The sequence below is a fragment of the Macaca fascicularis genome, chromosome 8 (assembly GCF_037993035.2).
Source record: "Macaca fascicularis isolate 582-1 chromosome 8, T2T-MFA8v1.1".
NCBI lineage: Eukaryota > Metazoa > Chordata > Mammalia > Primates > Cercopithecidae > Macaca > Macaca fascicularis.
The window spans coordinates 114,178,412-114,204,651 of NC_088382.1; the positions used below are offsets into that span (position 1 = coordinate 114,178,412).

Genomic DNA, 26,240 nt, shown 5'->3' on the forward strand with positions numbered 1-26,240 from the left:
AGGTCATAAATGAGCTTTCAGACATTCTAGAATCAGGCATTATGTACAAAATTTTCTGTGAATGCACACAGGGGGATTATTTTGTGAGGAAAGGACCCACAATTCTTATATTCTCAGGTGTAGGGATGAGAGTAGGGGACAGGGCAGGAAGGGAGTAATCAGGGAAGATGAGAAAGATACAAATCAGCTCCTCATAGCTAACTGAAAAAAACAAAATTATCGTTACGAAAAAAAGAAAATTAGGCTGGGTGTGGTGGCTCACACCTGTAATCCTGGAGGCCAAGGCAGGCAGATCACTTGAAGTCAGGAGTTTGAGGCCAGCCTTGCCAACATGGTGAAACCCTATCTCTACCAAAAAATCCAAAAATTAGCCAGGCACACGCCTGTAGTCCCAGCTACTAAGGAGGCTGAGGCAGAAGAATCGCTTGAAGCTGGGAGGTCAAGGTTGCAGTGAGCCTACATCGCACCACTACACTCCAGCCTGGGTAACAGAGTGAGACTCTGTCGAAACAAAAAAAAATTATTCATAAATAGACGTATTACAGACAAATTATAATTTAGAAGACTAAACTGAAGAATCTTTAAATTATAGAATAACAATATAAAAACCTAAGAGACCAAAAAAAAGCTAGGTATTATGAATATTATATTACACTTAATAGAAGTTCCAAATGGAGGAAACTTACAGGATAAAAGGGATTTAAAACACATATACAGGTGTAGACATATATATGTGCACATGTATTATGAATAAATACGTATGTGTGCATATATTCATACAACTAGACATATACACATATAAGTATTTTGGAAGAATATCAACATGGTCAGATAAAATGGTCTGCCAAATAGCAAACAATAATAATGACTGGAGATACACACACAGACACATACTTGTGAAAACTATAAACTCTAAATAGGAAAAGGAAATTACAAACTTCTAAAAGGACAACTCTTTGGTATGAGAACCAAAATGGTAACTTAAAAGTTACAAAATGATAAAATAACATACACAGAATTCTGAAAGAAAATATTAAAGCCTGGAATTCCATATCCAGTCAAACCATTACTCAAGTGTGAGGGCAAAATAAAAAAACAGTTTTAGCTGTGTATCCGCAACATATATATACAACCCAGGCCAGGCGCGGTGGCTCATGCCTGTAATCCCAGCACTTTGGGAGGCCGAGGCAGGTGGATCACAAGGTCAGAAGATCGAGACCATCCTGGCTAACACAGTGAAACCCCGTCTCTACTAAAAACACAAAAAAATTCGCCGAGTGTGGTGGCCTGTAGTCCCAGCTACTCTGGAGGCTGAAGCAGGAGAATGGTGTGAACCTGGGAGGCAGGAGCTTGCAGTGAGCTGAGATTGTGCCACTGCACTCCAGCCTGGGCAACAGAGCGAGACTCCGTCTCAGAAAACAAACAAACAACAACAAAAAACAAATATATTTATACACACAACCCATACATGTTTCTTAGTTGTGGGGGAAAGAAGGGAAAGATGGAGTGGGGAGAGAGGCTGGGGGTAGGAGAGAGGGAGAAGGGAGGGGGAAGGGGAGAGGGGAGGGGGAGGGGAGGGGGAGAGGAGGGAGAGAGAACACAGCAAAATAAAATTCAGCCTGATTAAAGACTTCAAGAAAAATGGCAGGTCATTGGCTTGTTGGCACTGTCGTGGTAGGTGTGCTGAAGACCACTGGCCTTGTGGGATTGGCTGTATGCAAGAGTCCATAAGAGAGGCTGAGAATATTGTACACAAAGATTCTTGATATTCTTGAGCAAATCCTTGAAAATTCAGCACATAGAAAGTATACAGAACATGAGAAGCTGGCTATGGTTAAAGTGGAAGCAGATGTTAAAAAATTAGAAGACCAACCTCAAGGTGATCAAATAGAAGAGGTGATTCCTCGGGTTGGAACAATTGGTGGTTATCCATATGCAAAAACTGAACCTCTTTTTTAAACCTCATACCTTTTAAAAAGATAAATTATAATGAACTTTAGATCTAAACGTGTAACATAAAACTCTAAAACTTTTAGGAAAAAAGCAGAAGAAAACCTCTGTGATCCGGGATTAGGTAAAGAGCTTTTAGAAATGACACAAAAAACAACTCATAAAAAACTGACAAGTTGAACTTCATCAAATTTTAAAACTTCTCCTTTGCCAATGGCACTGTCTAGAGAATAAAAAGACAAGCTACAGATTCTTACAAAAAATATATGTAAGAACTCCCAAAACTCAACAGCAAAAAAACCACCAACCCAATTAAAAATGAGTAATGAACTTAAACATTTCACACAAGATGGCAAAGAAGTATATGAGATGTTCAATATCATTAGCCGTTAAAAAACACAAATGAAATCAGATGAGCTACCACCATATTCCTTCTAGAATGACAAAAACAAAAATATTAACAATATCAAGTACTGACAAAGATGCAGAGCAACTGGAACACTCTCACACTGCTAGTCAGAATGCAAACTGATACAGTCACTCTGGAAAATGGTTTGGTAGTTTCTTAAAAAGTTAAGCACGTATGTGTAACTTAGGACCCAGCAATTCTTCTCCTAAGTATTTACCCTAAAGTAGGGGTCCCTAACCCCCAGGCTGCAGACCGGTAATAGTCCGTGGCCTATTAGGAACTGGGCAGCAGAGCAGGAAGTGAGTGGTGGGTGAGCAAGCATTACCACCTGATAAGGTCTGCCTATGTCCCCACCCAAAATCTCATATTGAATTGTAATCCCCTTAATCTTTATAATCCCCACGTGTTAAAGGAGAGATCAGGTAGAGGTAACGGAATCATGGGGGTGGTTTCCCCCATGCTGCTCTCATAATAGTGAGCGAGTTCTCATGAGATCTGATGATTTATAATTGTTTGGTAGTTCCTCCTGTGTTCATTCTCCTTCCTGTCACCTTGTGAAGAAGGTGCCTTGCTTTCCTTTCACATTCCACCAGGACTGTAAGTTTCCTGAGGCCTCCCCAGCCATGCTGAACTGTGAGAAACTATACCACTTTCCTTTATAAATGGCCCGGTCTCAAGGCAGTTCTTTACAACAGTCAGAAAACAGACTAATGCACCGCCTGAGGTCCACCTCCTGGTGGCAGACTGCGAACCCTATTGTGAACTGCACATGCAAGGGATCTAGGTTGGGCATTCCTCATGAGAATCTAATACCTGATGATCTGAGGTGGAACAGCTTCATTCCAAAACCATCCTCCCTCCCTACCAGGTCTGCAGAAAAATTGTCTTCCACAAAACTGGTCCCTGGTGTCAAAAAGGTTGGGGACCACTGCCCTAGAGAGATAAAAACTTATGTCCACACAGAAACCTGTACTAGATATTTGTAGAAGCTTTATTTATAATAGCCAAAAACTGAAAACAATGGAAATGTCCTTCAATAGGTGAACTGATAAACTGTGGTATATCCATACAACGGCAAGGAATAAAACTACTGATTGATGCAACAATGTGCATGAATCTCCAAGATACTATGCTGAGTAAAAGCAGTCAGTCTCAAATGGTTATGTGTTGGACAATTCCATCTATATGACATTTTTAAAAAGACAAAACAAAAACTATGGTTAGGAACATCTCAGTGGCTGTCACAGATTACGGGTGAGAACATGGTTGTGAATATAAAGGAAGAACAGGCAAGAGTTTTCTGGGATGCTGAACTGTTCTACATTCTGATTTTAGTGGTAGTTATATGAATGTGTACATGTGTTAACAGTCATATAACTTTGCACCAGAAAAAAACAGAGTCAGTTTTACTGTATAATGTCTAAAACAAAATTTAAAAATAAACAACCAGCTACAAAAATCAACAAAATAAAGAAATAGTGAAAAAAATTAATAAAATAGAAAACAAGGAAAGCAGTACAGCATGAAACCAAGAGCTGGTTCTTTGAGAAGAACGTCTAAAATAAAGAAACCTTTGACAAGTCTGTTCAAGAAAAGAATGACAGACAAGAGAGACAGATAGGTATTAGGAATGGCTATGGTGATATAATCACAGATGTAGAAAATATTTTTAAAACAATATTATTTACAACCTTAAAGCAAATATGGAAATATAGGCAAAATAATGTTCTAGAACGTATAATTTAATATAAATTAGCAAAGCTGACTCAAGGATGAAGGAATTAAAAATTAAAGAGTTATTTCCCCAAAGGCATCACGCACATATGCTTTTAGAGTTCTAATAAACCTTTAAAAAACATAATTTCCATTTATTGTAGCTAGCCCCCTACTTAGATGAGGGAATAAAAGAATAAATAAAATAATAAAATAAAGACGAGAGATAAATCATGTATTCTGATTCTAATTCTCTCTAACCCACCCACATACAGCAATCAAATCAAACACTCAGACTCTTATTCTTACGTGGTGGAAAAAATAATGTGAAGTTGAATTGTATACAAATTTAATTTATGCAATTTCTTAATACTCCTTTGTATTTTTCATATGGCTCCTAGCCCCTGTGTAGTGATCCACTCCAGCAGCACCGATAGTAGTAGGTTCTCCTTAATCTCCCATCCTTTGTACCTGGGCAAATACTTTTATATACACGTAATCATGTTAGTATACTACTAGATCATAGTTTAGATAGCACTGGAGCCATATTCTGGTTAACTTTATGTCTGCTACTTTTTGAGCAAATTAGTTTGGTCCTAAAGTATCATCCACACAAACTGGATGTACCCAACTGACAGAATACAGGAGTCCTACCCCCTGACTTGAGCTCAATCCTCATTTAGCATCTCCATTTTACCTCCCACACAGCTCCTGCCTTCAGATGTGAGTTCCACTTCTCATGGAATTGATCCATCTCCACTGAGGTCTCTTACTGGCTTAATTAGTCCCAAAGCCCATGCATAAGAAGGGATCTACTTCTTATAGGCTCATCTGTATTATCTTGCTTAGTGGAATAAAGTTGAAACATACTAGGAATGAAAACACTTCTCCCCCCAGCATTTATTAGTACAAAACTGTTAATTTTTGCTTTCCTATTACAGTACCTATACAGTTCATAAACAATCACCTCTCCTTTTCTAATCTTAAAAGGTAAAATAATAATAACTGGAACACTACAATCTTTTATACTACTTCTAAACACTGAAATCAACAACAAAAAAAAGATTGTAAGTGCATCTAAAAGAATGGATTAACATACGAAAATCAAGCAGAAGAGAGGGAGGTTAGGTTACAGGAAGGAAAAAAAGAGGTAGAGGGCAGAAGAAAGCTAAGACTGACAATAGACTGATGTCATAAATATAAATGCAAAGTATAAAAAAATCAGTAAATGTATTCTAGCAGATTAAAATGTATCATTAGCAAGTTGGTATGGCCTATAAATGAATGCAAAAATGATTCAACATTAGGAATCACATAAATGTAATTTACTCCATTTATAGATAAATTAATTCATTTATTCAACAAGTATTGTCTGGCATTATACTAAATATGTTTTACATATAACTCTGACTCTATGGTAATTGCAAAAACATTAAGACAATGCCACTGTTCTCAAAAAAATTTTTGTTTGTGTTGGAAAATATAGTTATTTGTCATTTTACATATTTTTATTGTACATGTTATTTACAGTAATATGTAATAGGTTTCTTATTGTCATTTTAAATGAATATTTTAATAATTACTCAATTTTAATTCCTAATATTCTTAAAAACATATATAGCTCCTATATAAAAACCATTCTTTGGATTCCTCAATAATTGTGGAGTCCTGCGACTCGAAAATTTGGAAACTGCTGCTAAACAGAATTACCATATGCTAATATACCATAATTTATTCATCTATTCTATTGCTGATGGACATAGGGGTTGTTTCTAGTCTGGGACTATAACAAATAAGGATGCTATGAATATTCTTGTACATGTCTTTTGGCATACATTATGTACCTGTTGAGTTCATATCTAGGGGCAGAACTGCTGGGTCACAGGACATGTTTACATACAGCTTTAATAGACGCTGTTTTCCAAGAGGCTTTCAGCATTTAAAATGTGGTTAGTTGAATTGAGATGGGCTGTAAGTATAAAATTTGCACTGGATTTTGAAGACTGAGCATGAAAAACATAATGCAGAGCTTCTCATTAATAATTACTTTCTATTGTTTATGTGTTGGAATGATAGTATTTTAGATATATTAGTTTTAAAATATTAACATTAATTTCACCTGTTTCTTTTTTTAATGTGGTTAATAGAAAATTCAAAACTACATATATGAGTTACATTTGAGGCTCACATTATATATTTGAGATGTTTCTAAGAAGGGCACTTAGTTTTAGAGGAACCAGGAAGACTCCCCAAAAGAGGCAGCAATGGGAAGAAAACTGAAGGACAGCAGGAGTTAGCTTAGAGAAGAAAGTGGTGGAGGAAGAAATAAGGCAGGCAGTGGGAGCAGTGTGTATAAAGGCTGGAAGTCACAAGTATGGCAGGAACATGGTGTGGGAGAGGGGGAAGGGCAGGGGTTAAGGGAAATGACCAAGATGAGGCAGAAAGATAAAAACTAGCCAGATCCCCTGCCCCTGAATGATTATTCCTGCTTGCAGAGCACAGAGAAGGAATCCAGATCCGCCAGTGCCCTGCCCACAAGCCATCACCTCCAGTGTGACTAGAGCCCCAAGCCAACATCACCTCCAGTTTACCAGCAGGGGGTCCCTGACACCCTGCCCAGCTGCACTGTCTCCACCACTGTGGTGAACACCCAAAGGAAGGCAGGCACTCTGGCACTGCTAGCACTCTGCCACAGGTGCTGCAAGTTGGTCCCCCCAATCCAGCGTAGTTGATTTTGAAGCCTTCAAGAGCCAGAGAACAAAGTCGGGGCCCAATACAAGTACCTCAGAATTACAGCATGTAGTCTAGGAGTTGGGAACTGAGCACTGGCCGCCTAAAATCTTCCAGGAATGAAGCCAGTCAGCTGAATCCACCTTACACCACAAACACTCAAAGTTATCAAATAGGATAAAAGGGGAAAAACAATCCAAAGATCAGAAACCTCAAAGATTGAAGGTAGACAGTCCCACAAGATGAGTAAGAACCAGTACAAGAACTCTGAAAACTCAAAAAACCAGAGTGCCTTTTTCCCTCCAAATGACCACATCACCTCTCCAGCAAGGGTTCTGAACTGGGCTAAGATGACTGAATGACAGAAACAGAGATCAGAATATGAATAGTAACAAAGATCACTGGGCTACAGGAGTACATTGAAACCCAATCCAAAGAAGCTAAAAATCACAAGAAAACAATATAGGAGCTGACAGACAAAACAGCCACTACAGAAAAGAATGTAACCGACCTGACAGAGCTGAAAAACACACTTTAAGAATTTCATAATGCAATCACAAGTATTAACAGCATAAGAGACCAAGCAGACGAAAGAATCTCAGAGCTTGAAGACTGGCATTCTGAAACAAGATAGTCAGACAAGAATAGAGAAAAAAGAATGAATAGGAACAAACAAAACCTCTGAGAAATAAGGGATTATGTAAAGAGATCAAATCTACAACTCATTGGTATCTCTGAAAGAGATGGGGGAAATGGAACCAACTTGGAAAACATACTTCAGGATATCATCCATGAGAACTTCCCCAACCTAGCTAGAGAAGCCAACATTCGAATTCAGAAAATGCAGAGAACTCAAGTAAGATATTTCACAAGAAGATCATCCCCAAGACGCATAATCAACAGATTCTCCAAGGTCAATATGAAAGAAAAAACGTTAAAGGTAGCTAGAGAGAAAGAGTAGGTCATCTACAAAGGGAAGTCCATCAGACTAACAGCACACCTCTCAGTAGGAACTCTACAAGCCAGAAGAGACCGGGGGCCAATATTCAAAATTCTTAAAGAAATTCCAACCCAGAATTTCATATCTTGCCAAAGTGTCATAAGCAAAGGAAAAATAAGATGCTTTTCAGACACGCAAATGCTGAAGGAATTCGTTACCACCAGACCTGCTATACAAGAGCTCCTGAATGAAGCACTGAACATGGGAAGGAAGGACCATTACCAGCCACTACAAAAACGCATTGAAGTGTACAGACCAATGACATTATAAAGCAACTGCATAAACAAGTCTGCAAAATAACCAGGAAACATCATGATGACAGGATCAAATCCACACATATCAACACTAAGCTTGAATGTAAATGGAATAAATGCCCCAAGTAAAAGACACAGAATGGCAAGCTGGATAAAGAACAAAGACCCATTGGTATGGTATCTTCAAGAGACTCATCTCGCATCCAGTGACACACATAGGTTTAAAATAAAGAGAGAATAATGTACCAAGCAAATGGAAAAGAGAAAAAAGCAATCCTAGTTTCAGACAAAACGGACTTTAAAACACAGATAAAAAAAGACAAAGAAGGGCATTACATAATGGTAATGGGTTCGATTCAACAAGATCTATTTTAAATATATATACACTCAACACAGGAACACCCAGATTCATAAAGCAAGTTCTTAGAGATCTTCAAAGAGACTTAGACTCCCACATAATAATAGTGGGAGACTTTAACACCTCACTGACAGTATTAGATCATCGAAACAGAAAATTAACAAAGATATTCAGGACCTGAATTCAGCACTAGATCAAATGGACCTGACAGATACCTATAGAATTCTCTGCCCTAAAACAACAGAATATACATTCTTCTCATTGCCAGATGGCACGTACTCTAAAACTTGATTACATAATCCGAAGCAAAACATTCCTCAGCAATACAAAAGAAATGAAATCCTAAAAAACGATCTCTTGAACCACAGTGCAATCAAATTAGGAATCAAGACTAAGAGACTCACTACAAACCATACAATGACATGAAAATTGAATAATCTGCTCCTGAATGAATGACTTTTGGGTAAATAATAAAATTCAGGCAGAAATCAAGAAGTTCTTGGACAGGACAGCACGGTGGCACGTGCCTGTAATCCCAGCACTTTGGGAGGCCGAGGCAGGCAGATCACGAAGTCAGGAGATCGAGACCATTGTAGCTAACATGGTGAAACCCCGTCTCTACTGAAAATACAAAAAAATTAGCCAGGCGTGGTGGCGGGTGTCTGTAGTCCCAGCTACTTGGGAGGCTGAGGCAGGGGAATGGCTCAAACCCAGGAGGCAGAGCCTGCAGTGAGCAGAGATCATGCCACTGTGCTCCAGCCTGGGCAACAGCGAGACTCCGTCTCAAAAAAAAAAAAAAAAAAGTTGTTCTTAGAAACCAATGGAACAACAATACAACACACCAGAATCTCTGGGACACAGCTAAGGCAGTATTAAAAGGGAAATTTATAGCATTAAATGCCCACATCAAATAGTTAGAAAGATCACAAATTAACAACTTAACATCACAACTAAAAGAACTAGAGAACCAAGAACAAACAAACCCCAAAGCTAGTAAAGACAAGAAATAACCAAAATGAGAGATGAACTGAAGGAGACTGAGATGCAAAAAACAATTCAAAAGATCAACAAATCCAGGAGCTGTTTCTTTGAAAAAATTAATAAAATAGACCACTAACTAGACTAATAAAGAAGAGAGAAAATTCCAATGAGCACAATCAGAAACAACAAAGGGGATACTACCACAGACCCCACAGAAATACAAACAATCATTAGAGAATGCTGCAAACACCTGTATGCACATAAACTAGACAAATCTAGAAGAAATGGATAAATTATTGGACACATACACCCTCCTAAGACTAAACCAGGAAAAAAAGTGCTGAATTCCCTAAACAGGCTAATAACAAACTCTGAAATTAAGTCAGTAATAAATAGCCTACCAACCAAAAAAAAGCCCAGATGGATTCACAGCTGAATTCTACCAGATGTACAAAGAAGGGCTGGTACTGTTCCTGCTGTAACTATTCAAAAAAATTGCTCCTCATTCTATGAGGCCAGCATCATCCTGACACCAAAACCTGATGGAGGTTTTAGTATTTAAAAAAACAAACAAACAAAAACACAAAAACAAAAAACTTATTGACAACAAAAGAAAACATAAGGCAAATATTCTTGATGAACACTAATGCAAAAATTCTCAAAAAATACTGGCAAACAGAATCCAGTAGCACATGAAAAAGCTTATCCACCGTGATCAAGTAGGCTTTATCCCTGGGATGCAGGGTTGATTCAACATGTGCAAATCAATAAATGTGATTCATCACATAAAGAGAGCTAAAGATAAAAACCACGATTATCTTGACAGATGCAGAAGGGGCTTTTGATAAAAGTCAACACCTGTTTATATTAAAAACTCTCAGTAAACTAGGTATTAAGAAACATACCTCAAAATAATAAGCACCATCTATGACAAACAAACCCACAACCAACATCATAATGAATGGACAAAAGCTGGAAGCATTACCCTTGAAAACTCACATAAGAAAAGGATGCCACCCTCTCTCATCACTGCTGTTCAACATAGTATTGGAAGTCCCGGTTAGGGTAATCAAGCAAAATAAATAAATAAAGGGCATCCAAATAGGAAGAGAGGATGTCAAATTATTCCTGTTTGCAAATGACATGATCCTATATCTAGAAAACCCCATAGTCTCAGCCCAAAAGCTTCCTAAGCTGAAAACTACTTCAGCAAAGTCACAGGATATAAAATCAATGTGCAAATATCACTAAATTCCTATACACCAACAACAATCAAGCTGAAGCCAAATTAGGAATGCAATTCCATTCACAACTGCAACAAAAAGAATAAAATGCCCAGAAACACAGCTAACCAGGGAGGTAAAAGATCTCTAGAAGGAGAACTACAAAACTATGCTTAAAGAAATCAGAGATGACACAAACAAATGGAAAAACATTCTATGTTCATGGGTAGGAAGAATCAATATTGTTAAAACGGCCATACTGCCCAAAGCAATTTATAGATTCAATGCTATTCCTATTAAACTACCATTGACATTCTGCACAGAACTAGAAGAAACTATTTTAAAATTCATATAGGACCAAAAAAGAGCCCAAATAGCCAAGATAACCCTAAGCAAACAGAACAAAGCTGGAGACATCATGCTACCCAACTTCAAACTACACTGCAGGTCTACAGTAACCAAAACTGCATGGTACTAGTACAGAAACAGACACACAGACCAATGGAACACAATAGAGAACCCAGAAATAAGGCAGCACGCCTACAACTATCTGATCTTCAACAAACTTGACAAAAATGAGCCATGGGAAAAGGATTCCTTATTCAATAAATAGTACTGGGGTAACCACCTAGTCACATGCAGAGGACTGAAACTGGACCCCTTCCTTACACCATACACAAAAATTAACTCATGATGGATTGAAGACTTATTAAATGTAAAACCCAAAACTATAAAAACTCTGGAAGACAAGCTAGGCAATACCATTTTAGACACAGAAATAGGCAAAGATCTCAGGACAAAGATGCCAAAAGCAATTGCAACAAATGCAAAAATTGACAAATGGAATCCAATTAAACTGAAGAGCCTCTGTCCAGCAAAGGAAACGGTCAACAGAGTGAATAGGCTACCTACAGAATGGGAGAATATTTTCGCGTAGTTTGCAAAATATCCAGCATCTATAAAGAACTAATCTAGGCTGGGCGAGGTGGCTCACGCCTGTAATCTCAGCACTTTGGGAGGCCGAGGCGGGCAGATCACGAGGTCAGGAGATCGAGACCATCATGGCTAACACGGTGAAACCCTGTCTCTACTAAACATACAAAAAAAAAAAAAAAAAAAAATTAGCCGGGCGTTGTGGTGGGTGCCTGTAGTCCTAGCTACTCGGGAGGCTGAGGCAGGAGAAAGGCATGAACCCAGGAGGTGGAGCTTGCAGTGAGCCGAGATTGTACCACTGCACTCCAGCCTGGGTGACAGAGCAAGACTCCGTCTCAAAAAAACAAAACAAAACAAAACAAACAAACAAAAAAACACAAACTAATCTAACATTCAGCATCTATAAAGAACTTAAAACAAATTTGCAAGAAAAAAACATTAAAAACTGGGTAAAGGACATGAACACTTTTCAAAAAAAAAGACATACATACAGCCAACAATCATATGAAAAATAGCTCAACATCACCAATCATCAGAGAAATGCAAATCAAAACCACAATGAGATACCATCTCATACCACTCAGAATGGCTAATTATTAAAAATTCCAAACAGATGCTTGCGAGGTTGTGGTGAAAAAGCAATGCTTGTATGCTGTTGGCAGAAGTCTAAATTAGTTCAACCATTGTGGAAGACAATGTGGCGACTCCTCAAAGACCTAGAAACAGAAACACCATTGACCCAGCAATCCCATTACTGGAAATATACCCAAAGGAATATAAATTGTTGTATTATAAAGACACATGCACGTGTTATGTTCATTGTAGCACTGATTCATAATAGCAAAGACATGGAATTAACTTAAATGCCCATCAATCACAGACTAGATAAAGAAAATGTGGCACATATATCCCATAGAATACTATGCAGCCATAAAAAAGAACAAGATAATGTCCTTTACAGGAACATAGATGGAGCTGGAGGCCATTATCCTTAGCAAACAAATGCAGGAACAGAAAACCAAATACTGCATGTTGTCACTTATAAGTGGGAGCTAAATGATGAGAAAGAACACATGGACACATAGAAGGAGGGGAACAACACATACTAGGCCCTATCAGAAGGTGGAGGGTAGGACGAAGGAGAGGATCAGAAAAAATAACTACTGTGTACTAGGTTTGAAATGCTGTACAGATATCACTAGATATGATGTAGCATATCACTAGGTGATGAAATAATCTGTACAACAAATTGTTTAATAATTGAGTACAACAAACTCCCACGTAATAATTGTGTACAACAAACTCCCATGACACAAGTTTACTTACATAACAAACCTGCACATGTATTCCTGAACTTAAAAGTGAAAAAAAAGAAACTAGCCAGATCATGAAAGCTCTAGTGAGTTAAATTTATATTTTAAGAACAGGGAACTGCTGTTGGGTTTTAAGCAAGAAAGTTATATTACCAGATCTGTACTTTAGATAAGTCGCTCTGGCTACTGCTAGGTGTGATATGATTCAATCAGGACAAGACTAGAGCCAAGACTAGTTGGGGGCTGTTACAATAATGTAGACAAAAAAAAATAATGGGCCTCTACACAAAGAGCACAGCAGTAGAGAGACATGAACCTTAGGCAAAACTACTATTTTCAAAGCTTCTGTTTCTTCTAATAATACCTACCTCACACAGTAATTTTGAGAACTAGTCATGGCATTTTTTGTATAGGTGTTCTGTATTCTCTTGGTAAAACTTTTACAGGCAATAATAATTTCAAGAAACAATTCTACTTCAATATATATCAGATACAAAGATTATTCTTATGTTTTCTCCAATATATGTATAAAGATGCCTTAACTATTAATGAAATTAAGTCACATTATGAAAGGTTTACTCCTTATATTTGAAAAGGTAAATTCCAACTACTAAACATCCTATTGTGCTCCACTTAATCCTAATATTAAAAGATTAGCACCATTTTTACTTTCTCTAAAAAGTGAAATGTACGTGAACTAAACGTAGGTATCAAGTTAGTCTCGTTCAATGACAACACATGAGCATAAAACAATTTCACACCTTCACCAAACTGATACCAGCAAGTAAATGAGTTATTAACTATGTAAGAGGAAAATTAGAAAACTATTCTGTCACTTTTATTTACTTTGAAGTTTTGGTACCTACTAAAGTTATATCTTCTGTAAAGCTACATGATCAAAAAAAAAAAAGAGATAAAAGCTCAATTTTTCCAAATCTGCTCTGAAATTCACCCATCTTTTAATATATTCTTGACTCTACCAAAGACAATCTGATTTCTAAAGCAATCTTTATTGATAGCTTAGCAGAAAGCATTTAACTTAAGCAAAAAGGTATTGGAAATCCATCTTTTGCCCCACCCTTTGCTTCTTGCCTGCAATACACTTAAAACACTGTAAAAAGTTATGTTCTATACTTATTTCACTGACAAAATGACTGCCCTCAGAACTGAATTCTCCACAGTAACCTTCTTAAGGTTCCTCCCCTTGTAATTTAAGTCCATCTCTTCCTGTCATCTGTTGTACAACTATTCGCAATGTATCTTAATGCATAGTGTTCATAGCTTTCTCTATTCTAGATTAAGTAACAGAAATCTAACTTGCTAAGGGTCCAAACTGTTCTACTGAATTGAGGGAACAAAAATCACCCTCAAATTCTCATTCCTCCTCTTCACTGATGATCTCATGTCATATTACTTTGAGAAAATAAGAACAATCAGATGTAATGTCCACTTTCCCACCCCAAAACCTACAGACCTAAACACACTTGCATCAATATTTTCTTCTTTCCTTCTTATGGCAAGAGGGGAAAAATCCCCTTTTCTCTATCAAAAGGGCAATCTACACGCCTTTATCTCCACTACTACTACCTTGGTCCATGCTCCTGTTATCTCTCACTTGGATTACAGTCAAATTCTAACTGATCATCCCATCTCTACTGTTTCCCACTTCACAACAATACTCCACACAGTAGCAAAAGTGACTGTTTCAAAACATAAATCACGTGATGTCACTTAAATCCTTTGAATAGTTAAACTTAAAATAAAACCTAGACTCTTTACCATGGATTCTAAAGCCCAGAGTTTCTAAGTGTTACTCTAATCTCACCCTGTCGCTCTCCCTTATAACCATTATGCTCCAGTTACAGTGATTTTATTAATTTATCTGCAACTAATCAGCTCTTTCCTGATCCCGGGCCTTTCGTGCATTGTTCTCATATGCAAAGCTCTCTTACCCAACCATAACACAATTAGCTATAGCTATTCTTTAGGTCTCATAAATGTCCCTTCATCAAAAAGTCTTCCCCTAATTACTCTGTGCCTGTTACTCACTATCTCTGCCCCGTGTTTGTTTCTGTGAGAGCACTTATTACAACTTATTCATTAGACTATAAGCTCCATGAGGGCAGAAACTATGTGCATCAGGTTTTATCTAACACAGTGCTAGACATAAGCAAGGGCTCAATAAATATTTGCTAAATGAACTGAGTGAAGCAATAGCCAGGGTTAGGCTACAATCCTGACTCTACTACTTCATAGTGGTTTGACTTCAGTTAAGTCACAATATCTCTGTGTTTCAATGTTCTCTTTCATAAAATAAAAAAAAGAATATGTATCTGATAGGATTGCCAAATAAGACCTACTAAAGATTAATTGGCAATAAATAAAGACTAATCACGAATCTTTCAATATAAGTATTAAGTACTTGAAAGTAAATAAATGCTATCGAACTTAATTTAATAAATGTTAGTTTCCTTCCTTCCCTTCTATAACTTAGACAGTGAGAATCCCCCAAGCTGATACAGTATTGAAGTAATATATTTATATATACTTAAAAAGAAGAGACTCTGATGACATGTATTTGAATAGATACATTGGTAATTTGTATTTGCAGGATCTAATCCTAAATTTTAGAAAATGGGAATTAAATAATGTGCAACTATCACTTAACTCTCTCCAAAAGGGGGGAGTGATAAGGAGAAAAGAAGAAACACAGAAAAGAAAGGTAAATTAGAAATTAGAGATCATCAACTTCCAATTCCTATATTTAGAACAACCTTCCTCTTCTTATAAAGACATGCAGCAAGAACAGGATTAATACTTAAAACAAAAATATTCTATATTTACTTAAATCTATATAATTCTCACGTATATTTCACGTATATTTCTACTGAACTTTCACCCCTTAAATTGTGGTATCACTGGTAAAGTGTAGAGAAAAAAAAAAAAAAAGACAACATCTCATATCAGACACACAAAAAGCTCCTCTTGCTCCTTTAATAATTTAATAAGCTTTAAATTTTCTAACTACAAAAGTAAATCTTAACGTTTTCTTTAACTGCTGCTCACTTTTCAGGCTAAAATCCCTTTTATGTTCTTCAAAAGAAATTTTACTTTCTAGGAACCTTATAAATCATTTACTATACATCATTCAAATCTCCTCCATACTGTATCTGGAATACAGCTAACAGTGCTTGTTTAATACTTTCTGCCTGATAACCACCTAGAATTTTGTGGAATGTGCTGCCTACCTTCATATTCTCCCAAGGATATGGATATAATTTAGATTCTGAACTCAAGGAAGGGTTTATGTTAAGCAATTAATTCAATTTTATTCAACATATTTTATGTAATCAAACTTGACTTTGTAAGAAGTAATTGGTATCTGGTTTAGATTTTTCCCTCATGTTTCAGTTACTTCTATAACCTTTCTAAAATTGGAATTTCTTGTCTACCCTTAAACCAGTTATTAAGTGCTACTGAACATTCCATAAAATTCATGGGAAAAGATTCATCCATTACATATATGCAAGAGTAAAAGGATTATTTTAGGCTACCACAACATCTAGAATACTACTGAGAACAGTAAAGACTCTTTACTGTAATAAGCTGAAAACCAGTTTAAAAATGAATTTTATCACAAGTCAATCAGTATATGCTAGGAACAGTTCTACAGCTATCAAATGCTCTGGCATCAAGTAACCAAAAAATAACCATCTGCAACTCTTCAAGGTTACTGTAAAATGATATACAAACAACAAACACTCTAAATTACTTTTTTTTTTTTTTTTGAGACAGAGTTTCACTCGTCACCCAGGCTGGAGTACAATCATGCAACCTCCGCCTCTCGGGTTCAAGAGGTTCTCCTGCCTCAGCCTCCCGAGTAGCTGGGATTACAGGCGTGCGCCAGCACACCTGGCTAATTTTTATATTTTTAATAGAGACGGTTTCGCCATGTTAGCCAGGCTGGTCTCAAACTCCTGACTTCAGGAGACCTACCTGCCTCCGCCTCCCAAAGTGCTGGGATTACAGGCCTGAGCCACCACGCCTGGCCTCTAAACTACATTTTAAGCTTCATTTTGGGTAGTGTTTTTCAAGCTAAGGACTGCAATTTATTAGTGGATCCAAAATTAATTTAATGAGTCCAGACCAGCAAATGAAGAAGGGAAGGGTGAGAAAGAGGAAGAATAAACAGAAAACATCTGAGTGCACAGGTAGTAAGAGTATGGTTTCATTAACTTTTTTCTCTATGTACATAGTACCCTAAGCAATGTGTATTTTAAGGGTAGGTTTGAGTAAAAGTTAGGAAACACTAATCTGGGAGACAAACAGAAGTGGAAAGGATAAAGCAATGGAACTGTCAGAATTACCAACTTGTGGTTTAGGAGGTGAGCAAGACTAACAGCTTCTACTGACTAGGAGACAGAGGTTTTGGAAACTCCCATAGATTTGTAAAAGCCAGACATCCCTATGTGAAAAATGACAAAGTACTTTTTCCTCTTACAGTAAGCCTAGGACAATGCATTGCAAAGCTTGTGGTTGTCACTACTGACATTTTTATCCCTTCAAACTTCCAAAGATGGCAGAGGTCAACCTTTACTCTCTCCTCCTAACTCTTAGACACATTGAATGCAGTTAAGATACAGTAGCCCCTGAAAGATAATTACAGGTCCTTGAACAACTACTTCTGGAAAACTTTATATTCTAGATTACAATTTAGAGTTTCAGGTAAGACTGGCATTCAGACAAGTTAATTTGGAAGTATAACAGTCACATATCAGAGCCCATAAAAATCGTCAACTGGAGAGTAGTACCAAAATAAACAAAAAAAAAAAGTTTTTATGTATGTGAAATGTTTCAAAAATCTGAAGCACACCTTAGAGTCATTTCATTTTCAAGAGTCACTCTGTGAAGAATTAATATTGGAATTCCCCAAATATTGGCCAATCAACCTGCTTTTCTTTGCTAACAGCGATTCTGAATATTCAGTTTCATTAATAGACCTAACTGTTTTTGAAGCTATTTAAAACACACACACACTTTTTACTGTATAGGGGACAGTTTCACAAATTACAGCTAGTATCTGTTCTAAGAGGTTCAAGACGATAGCTATTTCTCAGGATGCATCCACTACCCATTACAACTACTATATATTCTAAGTTACCCAATTCCCGCTATTGTTACAGAACCATATCCCCCCATACTATTGTTATAGCCCTTTTTCACTATTATAAACCCACACATGGTTAGAGACAGAAGAGGACAAAAAACATGCAGCTATAAAGAGGATTTCTCAGTTCCAGGGTGAAGGGTTCCCTTTAATCTCTGCTGATACAGTTTAATGTTCTGCCTGGTTCACTACCTCCTTTTTTTTTTTTACACTTTGAAACTTGCTGTGGCTTGAGACAACCACCTTTGGCATATGCTGGTTTTATAATCTGGGCCCACACTGTTGGAAAAAGGAGTTTTAGTCTTTGCTTACTAACAATTCCTCACTGAACACAAATTCCAAAAAGATAAAGCTTTGATAAGCACCCACCAGAAAGTCACTTTGTGTACAAGTACTAAAGAATGCACCAAAACAAATTAAGGGGTTCACAGCCTCTTATCCCTCGAGGCAAAAGACTTGTAGTTCAAACACTGATGACACAGGTTTTAATGAAAGAAGAGCCCATTTATTTATCTATTCTGATCAGACATCACAGAAATTCAATTCTTATTATAGCAAAGGACAAAGCTGGACAATCCTAATCACCCCAAATTAAAGATACCTCTCAATTTCTTCTCTCTCCTGGGCCATTATACCAAACCTAGAGCAGAACTATATCCACCTTCAGGCCAGAAGAAACAACATAATAGCTTATTGATCTCTGGTGTAGACCCAAACCCACAAGTCATCAGGCAAGCAGGGATCACAGCCACTTGAAGCAGCTAACTATCAAAAGTCGTGCACTGGGTTTTTGGTCCCACACAAGCACACCTTTGGCAATTACCTCTACATAAAAAATGGACCAAACCACTCTCCTCACCAAAACAAACAAAAATACTATTAATCAGGTACGGGAGGAACACACCCTGAATTGTACCAAAAAGACTACTATTTCTTGGCTGTCGGTAAATGCCCAATTACGTTCATTAATTCTTCATTTAGTGTCACTTGCCAGGTTTCAAAAGCCACCATCACATTCAATTCCGTAGATAAATGCGTTCAAAAGATAATACTTGCTGACAAATTGGCTGTTGACTAAACCTCACTACCACCACCATTATACTAGTCAAATCAGTGTTTGTGGCAAATGACTTAGACTTTTTATAAGTAAAATTTACCAAAGTAATGATAACTTCTAATTCTTTTTCTGAGGAAATCAAAGCAACACTCCAAAAAGGAAAGGTTAAAACTGAGCTCTCTGAAATACCTATTCAGTGTGTTTAACTGATGAACTAAGAACGGTGAAGTCAGAAGTGGAACTCATTTATCTTAAGAGATAAATGTTCTTTGCAATTAATTCCATTCAGCTCTTGCTCAGACCCCAACGCAATACAAAGCTGTCCTCACACAGTCTTCAGCCTTCTCTTAACCCGATCCATCGACTGGAATAAAGTAACAGTGACCAGAGCGGCGGACGATGATGGATGAAATTACAATTGAACTGGGAGCCAGGACACCCTAAGAGCGAGAGACTGAGGTGGGGCTGGAAACTATTTTCTGGCCTTCTCCCGCGTGCTGCTCCCGGGAAACCAACAGGATCCTGCACGCCCGGATTCGGCAGAGCCCTTGCCCGCGAGGTGGAGGGGTGGGGAGAAGTCAGCAGGGAGCCTTCTCAGGGACTCGGGTAGGGAAAGGACTGGTGCGGTGGGAATCTCACCGGTGAGAGAACTTCCTAACCCCGGGTGGGGGCGGGGGGGGGGGGGCGGACCGTCCCGGCAGCGGCGGGGGCGACCTCCTCTGCTTTCTCACAGTCATACATCTTTGTGTGTGGATTGTGCCGGGCTATGGGTCCTCGAGCAGCTGGCCGCGGGGGCCCTCCAGCGCAGGTCGGGAAGTCCTCCCGCCACCCGCTCGCTCCGCCGGGGCCCTCCCGGCCGGGACCCCCAGCCCCTCTCCACCACCCGAGAGTCTGAAGGTGGGCGAGTGGAGGAAAGCATCTCCGTGTGGGGACACCCGTTCCGCCACATCCACCCCCTCGCCGGTCTTTGTCCCGCCGGCAGCCCGGCTCTCCGCCGGAGTCTCCAGGGGAACCCCAGTCCTGGAGGCCTCGAGGGCCCGGGTCGCCTCAGCTTTGTTCGGTCAGCGGGGCGCGGGGACGCGGACACTTACCGTACACCCCAGCGAAGAAGAGCAAGAGCAACGCAGACCTCCACCGCGGAGACTCTTTTGTGCTCCAGCGACGGGCCATAACCACGGCAGATGGAGAGAGAGAGGAGGAGATGGAGGAGGAGGGAGGAAGGAGGAGCTGGGGGTAGACGCCGCCGCCGCCGCCGCCGAGCCCCCGGCTGCTCCCTGCGCTCTCCGCGGCGGCGGGAGGGGGAGGAGGAGGGGAGGGGCCGCCGCCGCCCGCGCGCGCTCCCTCCTTTCTCGTCCCTCCGGCTCGCCTGCTCCCACCCCGGACGATGCGAGAGCCCCACGCGGGGCGAACCTCCTGGGGGCAAGGGCAAGGAGCTCGCGCGGCGGCGCGAGGCGAGGGGGTGGCGGACGCGGGACTCTGGCCTCGCGCCGCTCGGGCTAGCCGGCGCCGCCACTCGCCAGACGGAGCGCGCGCCCATCCGTGCGATCGGCAATCCCCTGGCCCGCCTGCCTCGGTTCCCGCCCCGCGCTCCGCTGGACTTTCCAAGTCTGGGGCCGATATCCCCGCGACTGGAGCCCAAGGAGCAAGGCAGCGCCAATCGATGAGAGAGCGTGCGAACGCCGACCGCTGGATGCCCAGGGGCTGGAGCGCGGGGTGGGTGGAGGAGCTCGGTCGCTGTCCGAGGCCTGGGCTCTGGCCCAGCGGGTGGGGTGGGTACAAGTTGGGAGGCTGAAGGTGCTTCCATGTTGGCGGAGACGTGGATGGTCTGAAGCTGAGAACTTATGAGTTCCTTCCTCTATCCCGTACCCCCACGTCTGCACTTGCGGTCGGCGCCGAGCTTGGAGTGCGGGCGGGCGCAAATTAGTGCGGCCAACGCGGCAGCTGGTCGGTCAGGGGGCAGTGTGGACTCCCACGCTCAAGGTGCCCGGAATGAGTCGAGCAAGGCTTGTGCAGAGCCCCTCCAGTCTGGTTTGGAAGCCCCAAGAGGTTTAACATCTCACGCTGGGTCGGGGGCAGCTGGGCCAGGATGCTCAGCAGTGCTGGAGCCGACTTTCGAGGTAGATATATTGAGAGGAGGGTTCGCCCATCACGCTGCAGTTTCCCTAAAGCACTTCCCCCATTCCAACAAATGGGAGTCCTCCTTTACATAGATCCCCAGAACATTTTTCTAAGTACGTCTGTAGTGACGCTGGCACATCATACCTTACGCCCTGTGTTTTTAAAGTGTTTGTCTACAACGTCTTATTTTTATTAGATTTTATCGTTGCCCTTTGTAAGCACTCTCCATGCTATTCTTTGAAGACCTACACTGCACCATGCTGTCCTATTGACATAGGTTATCACTTTTTAATCCCAAACATCCTTGTGAGATAAATATTATCCATGTTTTATCTAAAAGAGAGAGAATAAATTACCCATGGCAAGTAAGTTGTTTGAAACAGTTTTTCTCATTCCAAAGTCAAGAATGTTTCCCCTATACCACAGCAAACTCTCTAGCACAATGCTTAGTGCCTAGTAATGTGTCTGGAATTGGTGCCTGCCAGGGGGTTCGTGGTCTCCCTGACTTCAAGAATGAAGCTGCAGACCTTCCCGTTGAGTGTTACAGCTCTGAAAGATGGCAGGGACCCAAACAGTGAGCAGTAGCAAGGTTTATTGTGAGGAGCAAAAGGGCTAAACTTCCATAATGTGGAAGAGGACCCCAGCTGCTGGTTGGTGGTGGCCAGCTTTTATTGTCTTGTTGTCCCCGCCCATGTTGCCCGTTTCTGTCCTATCAGAGTGCCCTTTTTTCAATCCTCCCCACGATTGGTTACTTGTAGGATTCTGCTGATTGGTGCGTTTTACAGAGCGCTGATTGATGTGTTTTAGAATCCTCTTGTAGGACGGAAAGTTCCTCAAGTCTGCGCTCGACCCAGGAAGTTCTGCTGGTCTCACCTCTCAGTAAGTAAATGTTAAAATTTAAAATATACTTTCTGGGGAATACATTTAGGCTTTCCCTGTATCTCCTGCCAATTTACCCCCTTTTAAGTTTTTTTTTTTAAAAAACCACAAAAGATAAGAGAAAAATGTATTAATAAGTATTACAAAAATCTAATAATTAACAAATCTTATATCATCTGGCAAAAAAAAGCGACCAGCACTCCAAAAATGTTTTCCATTCTGGAAAGAGGCAACTTCAGTGTTTTTCACTAAGCAAATTGCAGTTGTCTTTCCTAATTTTAGGAGTCTAAACTCCACTTTCTTGTTTCTTAAGATCGCTTTCTATAAATTGCTCTTCCATGAGAGCTGGTTAAGAACAGGCCAAAAGCAAAGTGATGAGGTTGACTGGACTGCATCCTCCCCTGTCCACTTTTAGTACCTTTCAAGGAACCCTGTTCCAAAGACGAGGCACACAGTGCCCTCATCAGTTCCTGTCACACCCCTCCCACCCCTTCTCTTGCTCATCCACCCCAATATGTCTTCTCAGACTTGCCAGGTTATCAAACTTTTGGGTATCTGAACCCCCATAACACTTACAATTTGGTGAGGACACCAAAGAACTTTTATTTATGTGGGTCATATCTATTGATATTTACCATTTAGAAATTAAAATAGAAAAAAAGTAAATTCATTTAAAATAAAACATGCATTACAAGTGTACATAACTCTGCTTTCCAAAACAAACACAAAAAATTAGTAAGAAGAGTGGCATTGTTTTTGCACTTCTATAAATCTCCCTAATGGCTGGTTTAATAGAAGACAGCTGGATTCTCATATCTGCTTCTGCATCCAATCTGTTGCAATATGTTGTTTTGGTTGAAGTATATGAAGAAAATCGAGACTCATGCAATGTATAAATTTGCAAAGGGAGAACCTCATGTACTTTCCTGAAATAGTCTTAGTGACACCCCCACTAACCCCCCCCCCCACCAGAAAAACTTGCAGAAATGTAGATCTAGGTGCCTTCTTAATGCCTTCAAAACCTAAGTATTTTGGTTTTTATTAGAAGTGCTCTAATAAGTATTCAATATTCACCAGTGAAGGGTATTTATATTTTATGATGGAAGATTTTTATTTATTGAAAACAATTCTAGTAGGATATCAGACGTTAATAAGCATCACAGCACAGAATAGGTACTCATTGTTACTCCCTTTTTCTCACCTAATCTACCTAGCTGGCCCTCTGGGCTGATACATCAAATTGTTCATCTGTGAGAAAGCACTTTGAAATTCAGAAAACTATAGCTATGCAGTGGTTAATATTGGTAACAATTCCATTGCAATTGTACTACTAGTTCATTTTGCTTGGCCAGTGTTCTGGACTGCATGATTTAAAGCATAAATCATGTCCCTGAGACCCATATCATTCTTAATCTGAGTCCCCTGGATCCACAGATGGGCTTCAGTGAATCTTAAGCCTTCTGAAATTACATGAAGATTTTATGTTCATGTACTTTTATAGAGAGAAGACATTATTTTCAGCACATTCTTAAAATATTGTGTCAACCATTTTCTTAAAAGTTTGTGAAAAACTGAATGAGGCAACTGTTTGAGTTGCTGCTTGATCCTTTTCCAAGTGGTTCTGGAGCTCCTCAAGTACATGCAATTGGGAGTGGAGCAGTACAGGGACTGCTTCTTTTTCCCATGACATATTTTGAAAAGGGCTACAATCGTCCACTTTATGGAAACATGCCCTTAAATAATCAATCCTTTTGTTTGATTTTAAACTTTTCTTTTTTCCTTGTTTGGTTATCATCACATATAGTGGTCTAATTTTTATTTGTCACCAATTAAAATTTGCTCCATCCCAATGTAGACTCTGCTTCATTTAGTAGCATTTGAAAATCTCATCAACACTGAGGTTAGACTGGGGAGAATTATCACTCCCACTCTGAGAATCATCTTTTATTGGAAAGAAAATTGATGATAGTAGGTTTTCTATTTGGCATGCTGCCAGAGAAAGTTAAATCCTTTAACTCCCCCTCAAAGGAATAGTGTGTTTAAAAAAGAAAAACAAATGAGAAAAAAAAATATAACTAACTAAAAGAAAGACAGTTTTTTAAGATTGAAGTTAAATAAATGAGATCCCTTTAGAAATGAATTCTAATTTCCACTGGAGTTGAATAATATAGGCCATCAAATGAGATCCATCAATCTAGGTAATTTCTGTGCCAGTTCACTAGCACATTTATTGTGGTTAAATATTCTGGGCTGTGACAGCATACCCAACATTGTACCAAGTGGTCAAAGATGTAATCCTGGCTCTAAATTAAATAATCCAAATCCAAATAGATTTAGTTTTGCCCTCACAAGCTCAACTTAATTGTAAAACCAGGCCATAGAGCATGCAATAACTTATAGTGGTAATAACATCTATCTCTTTAAACATATAAAACAATTGCCCTCACCAAGAAAAAAGAAGTAAAGGGAGCAGTAACTACAGACATTGGTATATATAAAGAGATACTCTGAACCTTTTTGTTGTCGTTTAACTGCTAAGTTTCAAAATGCACATAACTTTGTGTTTAAGTTCTCGTGATTGACTGAGGATATGAGCTAGAAATGTATGTAGGATGAAATCTCATTCCATGTCTCCGCATGAGCCCATCAGAAATGAATTGGCAGCTGTGATGGCAATCCAAAGGTTCTTTATAGGGAAATACTGCTAATTTCAGGCATATATAACTTATTTGTTTTTATTCTTCCTAAATCCAAAAAAGATTTGAGGTTCCCCAGTATATTTGGCAAATATAGTTACCCCTTAGTATATGCAAGGGATTGGTTCCAGGACACCTCCCCCTCCCATATAGCAAAATCCATGTTTACTTAAGTCCAGTGGACTCTATGGGACCAGAACCCACCTATATAACAGCAGCCTTCCTATATGCAAGTTTCACCCCATCAATATTTGATCTATGTTTGGTTGAAAAAAAAATCCACATAAGTGGATCCAAGCACTTCAAACCTGTGTTGTTCAAGGGTCAACTATATAGTATACTGTAGTGGATAAAGGCTGACATGGTTTGGATTCATGACCCCGCCCAAACCTTATGTCCAGTTGTAATCCCGAGTGTTGGAGGAGAGGCCTGGAGGAAGGTGATTGGATCATTGGGGTGGATTTCCCCCTTGCTGTCCTCGCAATAGTGAGTTCTCATGAGATCCGGTTGTTTAAAAGCATTTAGTATCTCCACCTTTACTCTCTTCCTCCTGCTCCAGCCATTTAGGATGTGTCTGCTTCCCCTTTGCCTTCTGCCATGATTGTTAGTTTCCTGAGGCCTCCCCTGCCATGCTTCCTGTACAGCCTGTGGAACTGTGAGTCAATTAAACCTCTTTTCTTTGTAAATTACCCAGTCTCAAGTAGTTCTTTATAGCAATGCAAGAACAAGCTATTACAAGGTATAAGCCTCAAGAACTTAACCATGCTGGGTTTGATTTAGGTGTTCAACCTTAGTAAAGAAGCTAACTTCTTGTACCTCATATTTCCTCCTATGAAACAGGAAAAAAGTGGGGGCTTCTTTGATCGTCTACATACCTTTGAGATAATAATTGCTAAAATATATTGAATGCCTATGGTATGCTATGTATTCAGTCCTCAAACAATCCTATGATTTTGATACTATTATTATCCCCATTTTTCAAAAGAACAAACAGGCACAGAGATATTCAGCAATTATCTCAAGATCACAGTAAATGGACAGCATTTAGACTCAGACAATTTGATCCTAGAGCATGCTCTCTTAAATCATTTTACCAAGTTGTATGTAAAGCACTTAATACATCACCAGGCACCTATGAGGTACTCAATAAATTGCTACTGTTATTAAACATATAAATGACATAAGCAAAATGATCCTATTTTCTCATATCATACAATTTAAAATAAAATCTATGTAGTTATTTTTCTGTCTTATTCTGTTTCCCAGAAATAACCCATACTAACTCGAATTCTGTTTAAGCTGAATAGACATAAGCCTCTTTTAGATTTATTTTTTAAAGTTTTATTTCCTCGAATTTTTGAAAGTAACAAGTGAATATAAATTAGATGAACCATAAGTCTGACTTTTTGCTGCTTGTAGTATTTTTTTCGTTGACCTTGGAGTCAGTATTTATAGTTTC

The 26,240-nt window shown here is 39.3% G+C and overlaps 1 protein-coding gene and 1 long non-coding RNA gene across 3 annotated transcripts in view; one reads left to right on the plus strand and one right to left on the minus strand.

Annotated features, from left to right (window-relative positions):
- The window catches only part of LRP12 (LDL receptor related protein 12), a 91,865-nt gene extending 71,236 nt beyond the window's left edge, over nucleotides 1–20,629 (minus strand). For both annotated transcript variants that reach the window (XM_005563904.5, XM_005563903.5), the window contains exon 1: nucleotides 20,180–20,629. In XM_005563904.5, the coding sequence (XP_005563961.1) occupies nucleotides 20,180–20,258 (79 nt within the window). In that variant the 5' untranslated portion in view covers nucleotides 20,259–20,629. The remainder of the gene's footprint in view (nucleotides 1–20,179) is intronic.
- Nucleotides 20,630–21,963: 1,334 nt separating this feature from the next.
- Nucleotides 21,964–25,470, plus strand: LOC135964795 (uncharacterized). The gene is made up of 2 exons (XR_010577445.2): nucleotides 21,964–22,085; nucleotides 25,341–25,470. It is a non-coding gene; the product is annotated as an uncharacterized lncRNA (long non-coding RNA).
- Nucleotides 25,471–26,240: the final 770 nt, after the last annotated feature.